The 17,007-nt window shown below is 38.4% G+C and overlaps 1 protein-coding gene across 1 annotated transcript in view; it reads right to left on the reverse strand.

The window, feature by feature from the left end:
* The window catches only part of LOC134842655 (DNA-directed RNA polymerase II subunit RPB1-like), a 33,680-nt gene extending 18,293 nt beyond the window's left edge, over positions 1-15,387 (reverse strand). Inside the window, exons 1-2 of the mRNA XM_063859099.1 lie at positions 14,992-15,387; positions 323-502 (exon numbers count right to left, since the gene is read on the reverse strand). Of these exons, the coding sequence (XP_063715169.1) occupies positions 323-502; positions 14,992-15,348 (537 nt within the window). The 5' untranslated portion in view covers positions 15,349-15,387. The remainder of the gene's footprint in view (positions 1-322; positions 503-14,991) is intronic.
* Positions 15,388-17,007: the final 1,620 nt, after the last annotated feature.

The raw sequence follows: 17,007 nt of genomic DNA on the forward strand, positions 1-17,007 counted from the left end.
CCTTACCGCAAATATAGGGTTTCTTCTAAAGTTCCAATTATCAATTCATCGTCGATTTAAAAAGACAAATATTACACACATGAGATGATGAAACGGAGTAAAATAACCGACAGGACGTTTTTTAAGAAGGTTTTGATTTAAGATGGCGCGCGCTTCTCCAAAATTAATATATTTTGACGCCAAGTACCAAAGTGAGACCCTTTGGGTGCTGATAGGTTCCCCCTTTGGAACTAAAGGGTACTCTTTTGATACTAAAGGGAGATCCTTTCGGTGGTGATGGGGTGATAAGGAGAAAAAGGTAGAAATGAATAAGTTAACTGACCTTTTTCTTGTCGCGATTTTCATTGGTGAATGGGTCCTCTTCCTGCATGAATTTCTCAGTCTCTATCTCATCACCTCCTTCACAAATAGTCTTCTTCTTACACATATCATAGATGAGAGTCATCCTGCGTCTAGGGTTGCTCTTCGTCTTAGACAGGATGTCCTGTACAGCTGCGCTGTCCTGAAAACAAAGTAAAAATCATACAAAGTTTGTGACTTTCGACCATTTCCATTGAGAGCGAACTTCATGCACTTGCAATACAAATAAATGCTAAGAACCTTGAAGGAGTGCGATCTGTAAGACGACAACCGCGTATTCACACTCGTCAGTCAGTAGAAAAATACTGTATTGGTCATTCAGAATCGAGATAAGTGAAGAAATTAATAACTCATAATTATATACTTCAAACGTTTGCTTTCCTATCTCCATTCTGATTGCTTATTAAAGCATTTATCTACTACCTGCCGAGTATGAATACGCGGTTGTTTACTTACTGCTACCTAATCAATCCTAAGAAAAAATTGACTATGAAAAACAAAGCCACCATCTTTAAATTTTGAGTTTCAAATTAAATACAATGAAATTCTCTGAATTTCACGAACTTTTTATGATCGGCCTTATATGTATGAAACTTAAAACATTTGAGAACCTTGAATCTTACGGTAAATTTTTATTCTACTGCAAAATTGAAAATAAAAACGCTCTTTTGTTTTGGAGAGAGGAAATTCTTCCTTTCTTTTGTTAATAAATTAATTCGAATTTTAAAACATAGCCAACTGACAGATGGAAAAGATAATCAACGCAATGAAACTGAAACAAAAACTGACTAGTTTTTTCAAAAATCTTCAATTTTTGAAATTCGAAGAAAAAAAGATGGCCTTAAAGCTCTTTAAATTTGTAGATTATTTTATGATGGACACTTTTTTGTCAAAATTAACACAATTCAGAAAACTGGATCAATAGGCAAAACTTTCATTTCACTAGGAAATCTGATAATTAATTTCCATTTTCGAAACTAGAAGTCGATCACGTTTTTCGTGAGATTTACAATTTTGCTGTTCGATAGTGGATTTTGCCTTCAATTTAACAATGGAAAAGCACCGCAATTAAAAAGAAATCTCAAGTCAAACCGCGAAAAAACAAAACTGAGCGTGAACAAATTTTAAAATTTTTCCTGAAAAAAAATCAGCTTTAAAACACATAGGCGAAGCGAAGCTTCGCACCACTTGCGATACAACCCAAACAAAGCAGCCGGTAGAAATTGAGTTAAAACTACAAAAACCGTAGCCAAAGAAATTTCACATAACAAAAAATTTCCTATTTATGTATCAAATAAAATTCCTTTTCAACAAATTATGCCCAGTTAGACATTTGAATGTTCAATTAGCATCAATAAAATTTTTCAGAGCGGTAACGAAGCCGAAAATTCTTAAGCAGATAGGTTGAGTAAAAAAAACTTCAGACGACTGAAAAACTGATTGTCTAAAATGGGAGTTGGCAAATGTTCAAGTAAAATAAAATACAAATTTCGACACAGAGGCGAGGCTGCAACTTCACAAACACGAGCGAGAAATCGGCAAAGATACAGGAGGTTCGAATTCCAAAAAAACTCAATTTTTGGATACTAATTTGAAATGTAGTAAACTTTGCATGTAATAAATTAGAATGTATTGAAACAAATTGCGTATAAATATTCATTTCAGAAATCTCGCGAAGTATATCTCGCTCAAAAATTTCCGAACAAGATTTCAATTATTATACTAAGCCACTGTCCACAGGATTCATCATGCTACGTTGACGTGGCAGGCTTTCAACGACGGTCTTGAGAAAGCCACAGCGAATTGGGCGGCGAATCAGTATCCACCTTCTTTTTACTCCCCCATTGTTCGTGCCAATGCCTAGAAGATTTTGGAGACGAGCGTCAACACACTGCAGAAGGCTGCATGCAAAACGTAGAGAAGCGCCGTCGTCTTGCAGTATAGAGGTCGTGGGTCTCACAAGTTCTCCAAACGCCTCAGCAGCTACCGGAGTCTCAGTTATCATCACTACGAGGAAGCTGAAATCCTGTCTGCACTAATTGAAGTGTCCCATTCCAGAGGAACTCAGTAGTCGGGTTCTTTATCAACTCACGTGTACAGGTTGCAAAGCCTGCTATGTCGGCCAAACCAGCCGGCATTTTAAAACCAGACTACAGGAGCACCGAAGGGCCGGCTCACCTGTTGGTGCCCACCTGCGAGAGTGCGGAGACGATAATTTTTCACCGGATTTGCAGTGCAAGATTCTGGACAGGAGCATTGACACCCAGAAATTGCTAGGTCTCGAAGCCCCCTACATCTCGAGGAAAGCTCCAGCCCTAATCAGTGAGGAGTACCGGCAGCGCCAGCTAACGCTGCGCTTCTAATCTATTTGTTGTATTAACGTTTCATGTCAACTCAAATTGTGCTTTTTTATTGTCTGATTTTATGTGGTTTTTTATTGTTTACGATGTTGGTTGTTTTTTCTTTCAGTTGTTCTGATGATGTCTTAATTAACGAAAACGTTCAAGCATTGATACTTGGTTTTTTCTCGTGTGTTAACTTATTAATAATCAAATGCCAAGACACACAAATATACTGCTAATGCAGCCTACTAATTCAAAAGTGCCACCAAACGGAGCATTTTTATTTGCGACTTAAGTTCGTAAAAAAATTACATAGTACTATCACACTAAACTATGCTCGTGTAAAGAGAACGGGCACGTAAATCGCAGACATGCTCACAATTTGTTTGTTAGTTGACGGAAGAACAGATAAATGACCATAAGTTTCAGGCATCTTGTGAACAAAGTTATTTAACGGGAAAAAAGTCTATCACCCGGTTGCAATACCGTTGCTTATCACAAGAGTAACCATAGGTCAAAGTGCTAAAACATGAAATTGAGCATGAAAAGAAAATCAAACTACCACACGGCAAAAAGAGTGAAACTTCACTTGTTCGTTAACACTAATTAATTAAAACGTTTCATCGACAAAGAATGAACTGAGCAGATCTCAACTAAAATTGCTATTCGTGACTATTGGAGAATTTGTCGAAAATAAAATAATAAGCAAAGGAATTGATTACAATTAATTGTTCAGTCAAAGTTTTTCTTACCGAATTCTGACTTAACTTATGGCAACTTTGAAAAGCCAAAAGAAAAACAATCGAAAACCGTTCAATCAAAACATTGATCGGATCTCAGATCAAGTTAACAACCTCCTCCAAAAGATATGCTCGGTTAAGATCCAGCGTTAAATTTGACTAAGTTTGCTAAGCGCTGCGTCTACAATGCTCGATTCTGTTTATCACAAGAGTAACCATAGGTCAAATTTTAAATCATAGCCAACTGACAGATGGAAAAGATAATAAACGCAATGAAACTGAAACAAAAACTGACTAGTTTTTTCAAAAATCTTCTATTTTTGAAATTCGAAGAAAAAAAAGATGGCCTTAAAGCTCTTTAAATTTGTAGATTAATTTATGATGGACACTTTTGTCAAAATTAAGACAATTCAGAAAACTGGATCAATAGGCAAAACTTTCATTTCACTGGGAAATGTGATAATTAATTTCCATTTTCGAAACTAGAAGTCGATCACGTTTTTCGTGAGCTTTACAATTTTGCTGTTCGATAGTGGACTTTGCCTTCAATTTAACAATGGAAAAGCACCACAATTAAAAAGAAATCTCAAGTCAAACCGCGAAAAAACAAAACTGAGCGTGAACAAATTTTAAAAATTTTCCTGAAAAAAAATCAGCTTTAAAACACATAGGCGAAGCGAAGCTTCGCACCACTTGCGATACAACCCAAACAAAGCAGCCGGTAGAAATTGAGTTAAAACTACAAAAACCGTTGCCAAAGAAATTTCATAACAAAAATTTTCCTATTTTTGTCTCAAATAAAGTTCCTTTTCAACAAATTATGCCCAGTTAGACATTTGAATGTTCAATTAGCATCAATCAAAACTTTCAGAGCGGTAACGAAGCCGAAAATTCTTAAGCAGATAGGTTCAGTAAAAAAAACTTCAGACGACTGAAAAACTGATTGTCTAAAATGGGAGTTGGCAAATGTTCAAGTAAAATAAAATACAAATTTCGACACAGAGGCGAGGCTGCAACTTCACAAACACGAGCGAGAAATCGGCAAAGATACAGGAGGTTCGAATTCCACAAAAACTCAATTTTTGGATACTAATTTGAAATGTAGTAAACTTTGCATGTAATAAATTAGAATGTATTGAAACAAATTGCGTATAAATATTCATTTCAGAAATCTCGCGAAGTATATCTCGCTCAAAAATTTCCGAACAAGATTTCAAGTATTATACTGTTGTATGAAAAGTAAATAGCTTTTTTTTCTGTTCAATTGATGAGTTAAAGAAGCATCAATTGTGTTATTTTAGGAGAGATTGACGGAGCCTGGCCTTTTCTCGACATCTTGGTGACGAGAGCAAATGGTAGGTTTCAGACGTCCTGTTACTCTAAGCCCACGGACACAGGGCTGTCGTTGAGCTACCATGCAGTTGCTCCAAACAAATACAAGCGGAACATCGTCTAAGCCACTGTCCACAGGATTCATCATGCTACGTCGACGTGGCAGGCTTTCAACGACGGTCTTGAGAAAGCCACAGCGAATTGGGCGGCGAATCAGTATCCACCTTCTTTTTACTCCCCCATTGTTCGTGCCAATGCTGAGAAGATTTTGGAGACGAGCGTCAACACACTGCAGAAGGCTGCATGCAAAACGTAGAGAAGCGCCGTCGTCTTGCAGTATAGAGGTCGTGGGTCTCACAAGTTCTCCAAACGCCTCAGCAGCTACCGGAGTCTCAGTTATCATCACTACGAGGAAGCTGAAATCCTGTCTGCACTCATTGAAGTGTCCCATTCCAGAGGAACTCAGTAGTCGGGTTATTTATCAACTCACGTGTACAGGTTGCAAAGCCTGCTATGTCGGCCAAACCAGCCGGCATTTTAAAACCAGACTACAGGAGCACCGAAGGGCCGGCTCACCTGTTGGTGCCCACCTGCGAGAGTGCGGAGACGATAATTTTTCACCGGATTTGCAGTGCAAGATTCTGGACAGGAGCATTGACACCCAGAAATTGCTAGGTCTCGAAGCCCCCTACATCTCGAGGAAAGCTCCAGCCCTAATCAGTGAGGAGTACCGGCAGCGCCAGCTAACGCTGCGCTTCTAATCTATTTGTTGTATTAACGTTTCATGTCAACTCAAATTGTGCTTTTTTATTGTCTGATTTTATGTGGTTTTTTATTGTTTACGATGTTGGTTGTTTTTTCTTTCAGTTGTTCTGATGATGTCTTAATTAACGAAAACGTTCAAGCATTGATACTTGGTTTTTTCTCGTGTGTTAACTTATTAATAATCAAATGCCAAGACACACAAATATACTGCTAATGCAGCCTACTAACTCAAAAGTGCCACCAAACGGAGCATTTTTATTTGCACTTAAGTTCGTAAAAAAATTACATAGTACTATCACACTAAACTATGCTCGTGTAAAGAGAACGGGCACGTAAATCGCAGACATGCTCACAATTTGTTTGTTAGTTGACGGAAGAACAGATAAATGACCATAAGTTTCAGGCATCTTGTGAACAAAGTTATTTAACGGGAAAAAAGTCTATCACCCGGTTGCAATACCGTTGCTTATCACAAGAGTAACCATAGGTCAAAGTGCTAAAACATGAAATTGAGCATGAAAAGAAAATCAAACTACCACACGGCAAAAAGAGTGAAACTTCACTTGTTCGTTAACACTAATTAATTAAAACGTTTCATCGACAAAGAATGAACTGAGCAGATCTCAACTAAAATTGCTATTCGTGACTATTGGAGAATTTGTCGAAAATAAAATAATAAGCAAAGGAATTGATTACAATTAATTGTTCAGTCAAGGTTTTTCTTACCGAATTCTGACTTAACTTATGGCAACTTTGAAAAGCCAAAAAAAAAACAATCGAAAACCGTTCAATCAAAACATTGATCGGATCTCAGATCAAGTTAACAACCTCCTCCAAAAGATACGCTCGGTTAAGATCCAGCGTTAAATTTGACTAAGTTTGCTAAGCGCTGCGTCTACAATGCTCGATTCTGTTTATCACAAGAGTAACCATAGGTCAAATTTTAAATCATAGCCAACTGACAGATGGAAAAGATAATAAACGCAATGAAACTGAAACAAAAACTGACTAGTTTTTTCAAAAATCTTCTATTTTTGAAATTCGAAGAAAAAAAAGATGACCTTAAAGCTCTTTAAATTTGTAGATTAATTTATGATGGACACTTTTTTGTCAAAATTAAGACAATTCAGAAAACTGGATCAATAGGCAAAACTTTCATTTCACTGGGAAATGTGATAATTAATTTCCATTTTCGAAACTAGAAGTCGATCACGTTTTTCGTGAGCTTTACAATTTTGCTGTTCGATAGTGGACTTTGCCTTCAATTTAACAATGGAAAAGCACCACAATTAAAAAGAAATCTCAAGTCAAACCGCGAAAAAACAAAACTGAGCGTGAACAAATTTTAAAAATTTTCCTGAAAAAAAATCAGCTTTAAAACACATAGGCGAAGCGAAGCTTCGCACCACTTGCGATACAACCCAAACAAAGCAGCCGGTAGAAATTGAGTTAAAACTACAAAAACCGTTGCCAAAGAAATTTCATAACAAAAATTTTCCTATTTTTGTCTCAAATAAAGTTCCTTTTCAACAAATTATGCCCAGTTAGACATTTGAATGTTCAATTAGCATCAATCAAAACTTTCAGAGCGGTAACGAAGCCGAAAATTCTTAAGCAGATAGGTTCAGTAAAAAAAACTTCAGACGACTGAAAAACTGATTGTCTAAAATGGGAGTTGGCAAATGTTCAAGTAAAATAAAATACAAATTTCGACACAGAGGCGAGGCTGCAACTTCACAAACACGAGCGAGAAATCGGCAAAGATACAGGAGGTTCGAATTCCACAAAAACTCAATTTTTGGATACTAATTTGAAATGTAGTAAACTTTGCATGTAATAAATTAGAATGTATTGAAACAAATTGCGTATAAATATTCATTTCAGAAATCTCGCGAAGTATATCTCGCTCAAAAATTTCCGAACAAGATTTCAAGTATTATACTGTTGTATGAAAAGTAAATAGCTTTTTTTTCTGTTCAATTGATGAGTTAAAGAAGCATCAATTGTGTTATTTTAGGAGAGATTGACGGAGCCTGGCCTTTTCTCGACATCTTGGTGACGAGAGCAAATGGTAGGTTTCAGACGTCCTGTTACTCTAAGCCCACGGACACAGGGCTGTCGTTGAGCTACCATGCAGTTGCTCCAAACAAATACAAGCGGAACATCGTCTAAGCCACTGTCCACAGGATTCATCATGCTACGTCGACGTGGCAGGCTTTCAACGACGGTCTTGAGAAAGCCACAGCGAATTGGGCGGCGAATCAGTATCCACCTTCTTTTTACTCCCCCATTGTTCGTGCCAATGCTGAGAAGATTTTGGAGACGAGCGTCAACACACTGCAGAAGGCTGCATGCAAAACGTAGAGAAGCGCCGTCGTCTTGCAGTATAGAGGTCGTGGGTCTCACAAGTTCTCCAAACGCCTCAGCGGCTACCGGAGTCTCAGTTATCATCACTACGAGGAAGCTGAAATCCTGTCTGCACTCATTGAAGTGTCCCATTCCAGAGGAACTCAGTAGTCGGGTTCTTTATCAACTCACGTGTACAGGTTGCAAAGCCTGCTATGTCGGCCAAACTAGCCGGCATTTTAAAACCAGACTACAGGAGCACCGAAGGGCCGGCTCACCTGTTGGTGCCCACCTGCGAGAGTGCGGAGACGATAATTTTTCACCGGATTTGCAGTGCAAGATTCTGGACAGGAGCATTGACACCCAGAAATTGCTAACTCTCGAAGCCCCCTACATCTCGAGGAAAGCTCCAGCCCTAATCAGTGAGGAGTACCGGCAGCGCCAGCTAACGCTGCGCTTCTAATCTATTTGTTGTTTTAACGTTTCATGTCAACTCAAATTGTGCTTTTTTATTCTCTGATTTTATGTGGTTTTTTATTGTTTACGATGTTGGTTGCTTTTTCTTTCAGTTGTTCTGATGATGTCTTAATTAACGAAAACGTTCAAGCATTGATACTTGGTTTTTTCTCGTGTGTTAACTTATTACTAATCAAATGCCAAGACACACAAATATACTGCTAATGCAGCCTACTAATTCAAAAGTGCCACCAAACGGAGCATTTTTATTTGCGACTTAAGTTCGTAAAAAAATTACATAGTACTATCACACTAAACTATGCTCGTGTAAAGAGAACGGGCACGCAAATCGCAGACATGCTCACAATTTGTTTGTTAGTTGACGGAAGAACAGATAAATGACCATAAGTTTCAGGCATCTTGTGAACAAAGTTATTTAACGGGAAAAAAGTCTATCACCCGGTTGCAATACCGTTGCTTATCACAAGAGTAACCATAGGTCAAAGTGCTAAAACATGAAATTGAGCATGAAAAGAAAATCAAACTACCACACGGCAAAAAGAGTGAAACTTCACTTGTTCGTTAACACTAATTAATTAAAACGTTTCATCGACAAAGAATGAACTGAGCAGATCTCAACTAAAATTGCTATTCGTGACTATTGGAGAATTTGTCGAAAATAAAATAATAAGCAAAGGAATTGATTACAATTAATTGTTCAGTCAAGGTTTTTCTTACCGAATTCTGACTTAACTTATGGCAACTTTGAAAAGCCAAAAAAAAAACAATCGAAAACCGTTCAATCAAAACATTGATCGGATCTCAGATCAAGTTAACAACCTCCTCCAAAAGATACGCTCGGTTAAGATCCAGCGTTAAATTTGACTAAGTTTGCTAAGCGCTGCGTCTACAATGCTCGATTCTGTTTATCACAAGAGTAACCATAGGTCAAATTTTAAATCATAGCCAACTGACAGATGGAAAAGATAATAAACGCAATGAAACTGAAACAAAAACTGACTAGTTTTTTCAAAAATCTTCTATTTTTGAAATTCGAAGAAAAAAAAGATGACCTTAAAGCTCTTTAAATTTGTAGATTAATTTATGATGGACACTTTTTTGTCAAAATTAAGACAATTCAGAAAACTGGATCAATAGGCAAAACTTTCATTTCACTGGGAAATGTGATAATTAATTTCCATTTTCGAAACTAGAAGTCGATCACGTTTTTCGTGAGCTTTACAATTTTGCTGTTCGATAGTGGACTTTGCCTTCAATTTAACAATGGAAAAGCACCACAATTAAAAAGAAATCTCAAGTCAAACCGCGAAAAAACAAAACTGAGCGTGAACAAATTTTAAAAATTTTCCTGAAAAAAAATCAGCTTTAAAACACATAGGCGAAGCGAAGCTTCGCACCACTTGCGATACAACCCAAACAAAGCAGCCGGTAGAAATTGAGTTAAAACTACAAAAACCGTTGCCAAAGAAATTTCATAAGTCGCAAATAAAGTTCCTTTTCAACAAATTATGCCCAGTTAGACATTTGAATGTTCAATTAGCATCAATCAAAACTTTCAGAGCGGTAACGAAGCCGAAAATTCTTAAGCAGATAGGTTCAGTAAAAAAAACTTCAGACGACTGAAAAACTGATTGTCTAAAATGGGAGTTGGCAAATGTTCAAGTAAAATAAAATACAAATTTCGACACAGAGGCGAGGCTGCAACTTCACAAACACGAGCGAGAAATCGGCAAAGATACAGGAGGTTCGAATTCCACAAAAACTCAATTTTTGGATACTAATTTGAAATGTAGTAAACTTTGCATGTAATAAATTAGAATGTATTGAAACAAATTGCGTATAAATATTCATTTCAGAAATCTCGCGAAGTATATCTCGCTCAAAAATTTCCGAACAAGATTTCAAGTATTATACTGTTGTATGAAAAGTAAATAGCTTTTTTTTCTGTTCAATTGATGAGTTAAAGAAGCATCAATTGTGTTATTTTAGGAGAGATTGACGGAGCCTGGCCTTTTCTCGACATCTTGGTGACGAGAGCAAATGGTAGGTTTCAGACGTCCTGTTACTCTAAGCCCACGGACACAGGGCTGTCGTTGAGCTACCATGCAGTTGCTCCAAACAAATACAAGCGGAACATCGTCTAAGCCACTGTCCACAGGATTCATCATGCTACGTCGACGTGGCAGGCTTTCAACGACGGTCTTGAGAAAGCCACAGCGAATTGGGCGGCGAATCAGTATCCACCTTCTTTTTACTCCCCCATTGTTCGTGCCAATGCTGAGAAGATTTTGGAGACGAACGTCAACACACTGCAGAAGGCTGCATGCAAAACGTAGAGAAGCGCCGTCGTCTTGCAGTATAGAGGTCGTGGGTCTCACAAGTTCTCCAAACGCCTCAGCAGCTACCGGAGTCTCAGTTATCATCACTACGAGGAAGCTGAAATCCTGTCTGCACTCATTGAAGTGTCCCATTCCAGAGGAACTCAGTAGTCGGGTTATTTATCAACTCACGTGTACAGGTTGCAAAGCCTGCTATGTCGGCCAAACCAGCCGGCATTTTAAAACCAGACTACAGGAGCACCGAAGGGCCGGCTCACCTGTTGGTGCCCACCTGCGAGAGTGCGGAGACGATAATTTTTCACCGGATTTGCAGTGCAAGATTCTGGACAGGAGCATTGACAACCAGAAATTGCTAGGTCTCGAAGCCCCCTACATCTCGAGGAAAGCTCCAGCCCTAATCAGTGAGGAGTACCGGCAGCGCCAGCTAACGCTGCGCTTCTAATCTATTTGTTGTATTAACGTTTCATGTCAACTCAAATTGTGCTTTTTTATTGTCTGATTTTATGTGGTTTTTTATTGTTTACGATGTTGGTTGTTTTTTCTTTCAGTTGTTCTGATGATGTCTTAATTAACGAAAACGTTCAAGCATTGATACTTGGTTTTTTCTCGTGTGTTAACTTATTAATTATCAAATGCCAAGACACACAAATATACTGCTAATGCAGCCTACTAATTCAAAAGTGCCACCAAACGGAGCATTTTTATTTGCGACTTAAGTTCGTAAAAAAATTACATAGTACTATCACACTAAACTATGCTCGTGTAAAGAGAACGGGCACGTAAATCGCAGACATGCTCACAATTTGTTTGTTAGTTGACGGAAGAACAGATAAATGACCATAAGTTTCAGGCATCTTGTGAACAAAGTTATTTAACGGGAAAAAAGTCTATCACCCGGTTGCAATACCGTTGCTTATCACAAGAGTAACCATAGGTCAAAGTGCTAAAACATGAAATTGAGCATGAAAAGAAAATCAAACTACCACACGGCAAAAAGAGTGAAACTTCACTTGTTCGTTAACACTAATTAATTAAAACGTTTCATCGACAAAGAATGAACTGGGCAGATCTCAACTAAAATTGCTATTCGTGACTATTGGAGAATTTGTCGAAAATAAAATAATAAGCAAAGGAATTGATTACAATTAATTGTTCAGTCAAGGTTTTTCTTACCGAATTCTGACTTAACTTATGGCAACTTTGAAAAGCCAAAAAAAAACAATCGAAAACCGTTCAATCAAAACATTGATCGGATCTCGGATCAAGTTAACAACCTCCTCCAAAAGATACGCTCGGTTAAGATCCAGCGTTAAATTTGACTAAGTTTGCTAAGCGCTGCGTCTACAATGCTCGATTCTGTTTATCACAAGAGTAACCATAGGTCAAATTTTAAATCATAGCCAACTGACAGATGGAAAAGATAATAAACGCAATGAAACTGAAACAAAAACTGACTAGTTTTTTCAAAAATCTTCTATTTTTGAAATTCGAAGAAAAAAAAGATGGCCTTAAAGCTCTTTAAATTTGTAGATTAATTTATGATGGACACTTTTTTGTCAAAATTAAGACAATTCAGAAAACTGGATCAATAGGCAAAACTTTCATTTCACTGGGAAATGTGATAATTAATTTCCATTTTCGAAACTAGAAGTCGATCACGTTTTTCGTGAGCTTTACAATTTTGCTGTTCGATAGTGGACTTTGCCTTCAATTTAACAATGGAAAAGCACCACAATTAAAAAGAAATCTCAAGTCGAACCGCGAAAAAACAAAACTGAGCGTGAACAAATTTTAAAAATTTTCCTGAAAAAAAATCAGCTTTAAAACACATAGGCGAAGCGAAGCTTCGCACCACTTGCGATACAACCCAAACAAAGCAGCCGGTAGAAATTGAGTTAAAACTACAAAAACCGTTGCCAAAGAAATTTCATAACAAAAATTTTCCTATTTTTGTCTCAAATAAAGTTCCTTTTCAACAAATTATGCCCAGTTAGACATTTGAATGTTCAATTAGCATCAATCAAAACTTTCAGAGCGGTAACGAAGCCGAAAATTCTTAAGCAGATAGGTTCAGTAAAAAAAACTTCAGACGACTGAAAAACTGATTGTCTAAAATGGGAGTTGGCAAATGTTCAAGTAAAATAAAATACAAATTTCGACACAGAGGCGAGGCTGCAACTTCACAAACACGAGCGAGAAATCGGCAAAGATACAGGAGGTTCGAATTCCACAAAAACTCAATTTTTGGATACTAATTTGAAATGTAGTAAGCTTTGCATGTAATAAATTAGAATGTATTGAAACAAATTGCGTATAAATATTCATTTCAGAAATCTCGCGAAGTATATCTCGCTCAAAAATTTCCGAACAAGATTTCAAGTATTATACTGTTGTATGAAAAGTAAATAGCTTTTTTTTCTGTTCAATTGATGAGTTAAAGAAGCATCAATTGTGTTATTTTAGGAGAGATTGACGGAGCCTGGCCTTTTCTCGACATCTTGGTGACGAGAGCAAATGGTAGGTTTCAGACGTCCTGTTACTCTAAGCCCACGGACACAGGGCTGTCGTTGAGCTACCATGCAGTTGCTCCAAACAAATACAAGCGGAACATCGTCTAAGCCACTGTCCACAGGATTCATCATGCTACGTCGACGTGGCAGGCTTTCAACGACGGTCTTGAGAAAGCCACAGCGAATTGGGCGGCGAATCAGTATCCACCTTCTTTTTACTCCCCCATTGTTCGTGCCAATGCTGAGAAGATTTTGGAGACGAGCGTCAACACACTGCAGAAGGCTGCATGCAAAACGTAGAGAAGCGCCGTCGTCTTGCAGTATAGAGGTCGTGGGTCTCACAAGTTCTCCAAACGCCTCAGCAGCTACCGGAGTCTCAGTTATCATCACTACGAGGAAGCTGAAATCCTGTCTGCACTCATTGAAGTGTCCCATTCCAGAGGAACTCAGTAGTCGGGTTCTTTATCAACTCACGTGTACAGGTTGCAAAGCCTGCTATGTCGGCCAAACTAGCCGGCATTTTAAAACCAGACTACAGGAGCACCGAAGGGCCGGCTCACCTGTTGGTGCCCACCTGCGAGAGTGCGGAGACGATAATTTTTCACCGGATTTGCAGTGCAAGATTCTGGACAGGAGCATTGACACCCAGAAATTGCTAACTCTCGAAGCCCCCTACATCTCGAGGAAAGCTCCAGCCCTAATCAGTGAGGAGTACCGGCAGCGCCAGCTAACGCTGCGCTTCTAATCTATTTGTTGTTTTAACGTTTCATGTCAACTCAAATTGTGCTTTTTTATTCTCTGATTTTATGTGGTTTTTTATTGTTTACGATGTTGGTTGCTTTTTCTTTCAGTTGTTCTGATGATGTCTTAATTAACGAAAACGTTCAAGCATTGATACTTGGTTTTTTCTCGTGTGTTAACTTATTACTAATCAAATGCCAAGACACACAAATATACTGCTAATGCAGCCTACTAATTCAAAAGTGCCACCAAACGGAGCATTTTTATTTGCGACTTAAGTTCGTAAAAAAATTACATAGTACTATCACACTAAACTATGCTCGTGTAAAGAGAACGGGCACGTAAATCGCAGACATGCTCACAATTTGTTTGTTAGTTGACGGAAGAACAGATAAATGACCATAAGTTTCAGGCATCTTGTGAACAAAGTTATTTAACGGGAAAAAAGTCTATCACCCGGTTGCAATACCGTTGCTTATCACAAGAGTAACCATAGGTCAAAGTGCTAAAACATGAAATTGAGCATGAAAAGAAAATCAAACTACCACACGGCAAAAAGAGTGAAACTTCACTTGTTCGTTAACACTAATTAATTAAAACGTTTCATCGACAAAGAATGAACTGGGCAGATCTCAACTAAAATTGCTATTCGTGACTATTGGAGAATTTGTCGAAAATAAAATAATAAGCAAAGGAATTGATTACAATTAATTGTTCAGTCAAGGTTTTTCTTACCGAATTCTGACTTAACTTATGGCAACTTTGAAAAGCCAAAAAAAAACAATCGAAAACCGTTCAATCAAAACATTGATCGGATCTCGGATCAAGTTAACAACCTCCTCCAAAAGATACGCTCGGTTAAGATCCAGCGTTAAATTTGACTAAGTTTGCTAAGCGCTGCGTCTACAATGCTCGATTCTGTTTGACTAAAAATTACACTTCAGAACCAAATTAACAGCCATCCGCCTAATTGGATTTGGCGGAGAGTATTTGCGGGGTTTGTTAACTTACCTTTACCACAGATGAAATTGAAAAGTACCTTGTCTATTAAAAGCCTCGAGCAGAAGTAGCAGAAACATCGCATGACTTTGATCGTCGTCGCTAGCCAACCCACGTGAAATACAGGCCGCGCAAGTTCCAAGTGGCCAAAATGCCCCGGACAGTCAAAGTGATTTCCAGCACATGTTTGACATCTGGTGCCTTTGTCTACCACACCTTGTCTCGGATCCATCAGTCCCCCAAGTTTAGGCTTTCCAGCTTCATAGACCTCAGAGTATCGCACGCCTCCATCGACCACAGACATTGCTTTGATCTCATCCGGTCCAAGTATGCCAAATTGCACCCTTTTGACAACCCTGAGCGATGCAGAAGATTCATTTGCGGCGTTTCTCGCCATATGGAGGAAATTAACTGACCCGCAAGTAAATCAAAAAATCAATCTGAAACATATAAAACAAAATCATCCAACGGTGCGTATTCATAGGTTCCAAAATAAAAAATCAGTCCCATAGGTTCCAAAATAAAAAAGCAGTCGCATAAGTACCAAATCTTTTCAATTGGTCAAAAGACTAAATTAGCCGAGTCTCGGTTTGAGGTCGCCGGTGGGCGCGCTACGCCGCTTCGGGGCGATAACCGGCTCTAAATTTCGTGGCAAGCTCGCAACACGTTGGTGGCAAGCTTTGGTGGCAAGCTCGCAACACGTTGGCGCGGCTGCAGCTTGACTTTATGCTAGTTGAACAGTAAACAATCAATCCGTAAATTCGCTGATTCAAATTTCAACAAATCAGAATTCAAGAAGATAAATTTTGGAACTTATGCGACAGATTTTTTATTTTGGAACCTATGAATATTGGAACCTATGGGAATTCACCCATCCAACACTCACAAATACAAGTGGTTTTGGCTCAATATATGTAAAGAAAATCTGATTTGATGATAACTTTTAAACATTTGCAAAGAACAATAAAAAACAATAGTATGATTCGAATCAATTCGAAGGAGATAACATTTCTCTTAGAAAAAAAACTTTTCTCTTACGAGGCCGCCGCTTCAGTATGAACCATTATCGCAACCGCTTCATTCAGTTGAACTTTCCATCTCAGATTTGATAAAATGGTCCCTTCCGTCATGCGACGGTCCGACAAAAATAACGAAACTGAAATGAAGAAAGGGGCTTGGTTTTGTCATAGGTGTGCCAGTCGGAAATATTTGGAAGTTTGACATTGAGCAACGCAAGAAACATGATTTTGCGGTGAAATGAAATTTTTCAAAAAATCGAATTGGACATGTCATGCTCAAGTTTCTCGCGACAACTGAAAATATCAGAAATATAACATCAGAAGAACCGATTTACAATCGCGGGAAAGTAGTCGAAAAAAAAGCAGCGGAAAATTGCTATTCGCAATTTCCAGACATCAGAATACACGAGAGTAGAGCTGTCTTCGAAACAGAGGACAGAGCGATCGCGAACAAAAGAGAAACAGATTAGAAGTGGACCAGAGTGATCCTTCGGTGGAAAGATGGACAACCAAAGTGTCCCAACGGTCCAGCCCCAAAACTCATTTCTCAAGCTGGAACTAATTAAATTAAAACACCTCTAGTCAATTTTAATTCCTCGGTTATTCTAGAGTTACTTGTTAATTAAGTTACTCCAATTCTAGAGTGCGCCGGTATGTGAATACCAAATTTAAATTTCTTGAGTGTGTTTTACATTGTTATGTTGAGATAAGGAGAGTTTTGGTTGATCCATCTGAAATGTGTAACAATCGCCCGGAAGTACATATCGACGGAAAAATAAAGCTAGCTCCTAAAACGACTGGCTAGCGTCTAAACACAGCTCAAGCTCTACATGCTTTTCACCGTCTCTGCCAAAGCCAGTTCTTTTGGTGGGTTTCCTAACATCGGGTCGACAAAAACATCACTGCTTCTGGCTTCGGTCAAAACACTCAAATTAACTTAATTATATGCAAGAATAGTGAGCTCATGGCTGGGTCTCAGTACCCCCAGACCACGAAGTCATTCATAAAAACAGGGCTACTACTGTTTATTATATTAC

The sequence above is a fragment of the Symsagittifera roscoffensis genome, chromosome 3 (assembly GCF_963678635.1).
Source record: "Symsagittifera roscoffensis chromosome 3, txSymRosc1.1, whole genome shotgun sequence".
NCBI lineage: Eukaryota > Metazoa > Xenacoelomorpha > Acoela > Convolutidae > Symsagittifera > Symsagittifera roscoffensis.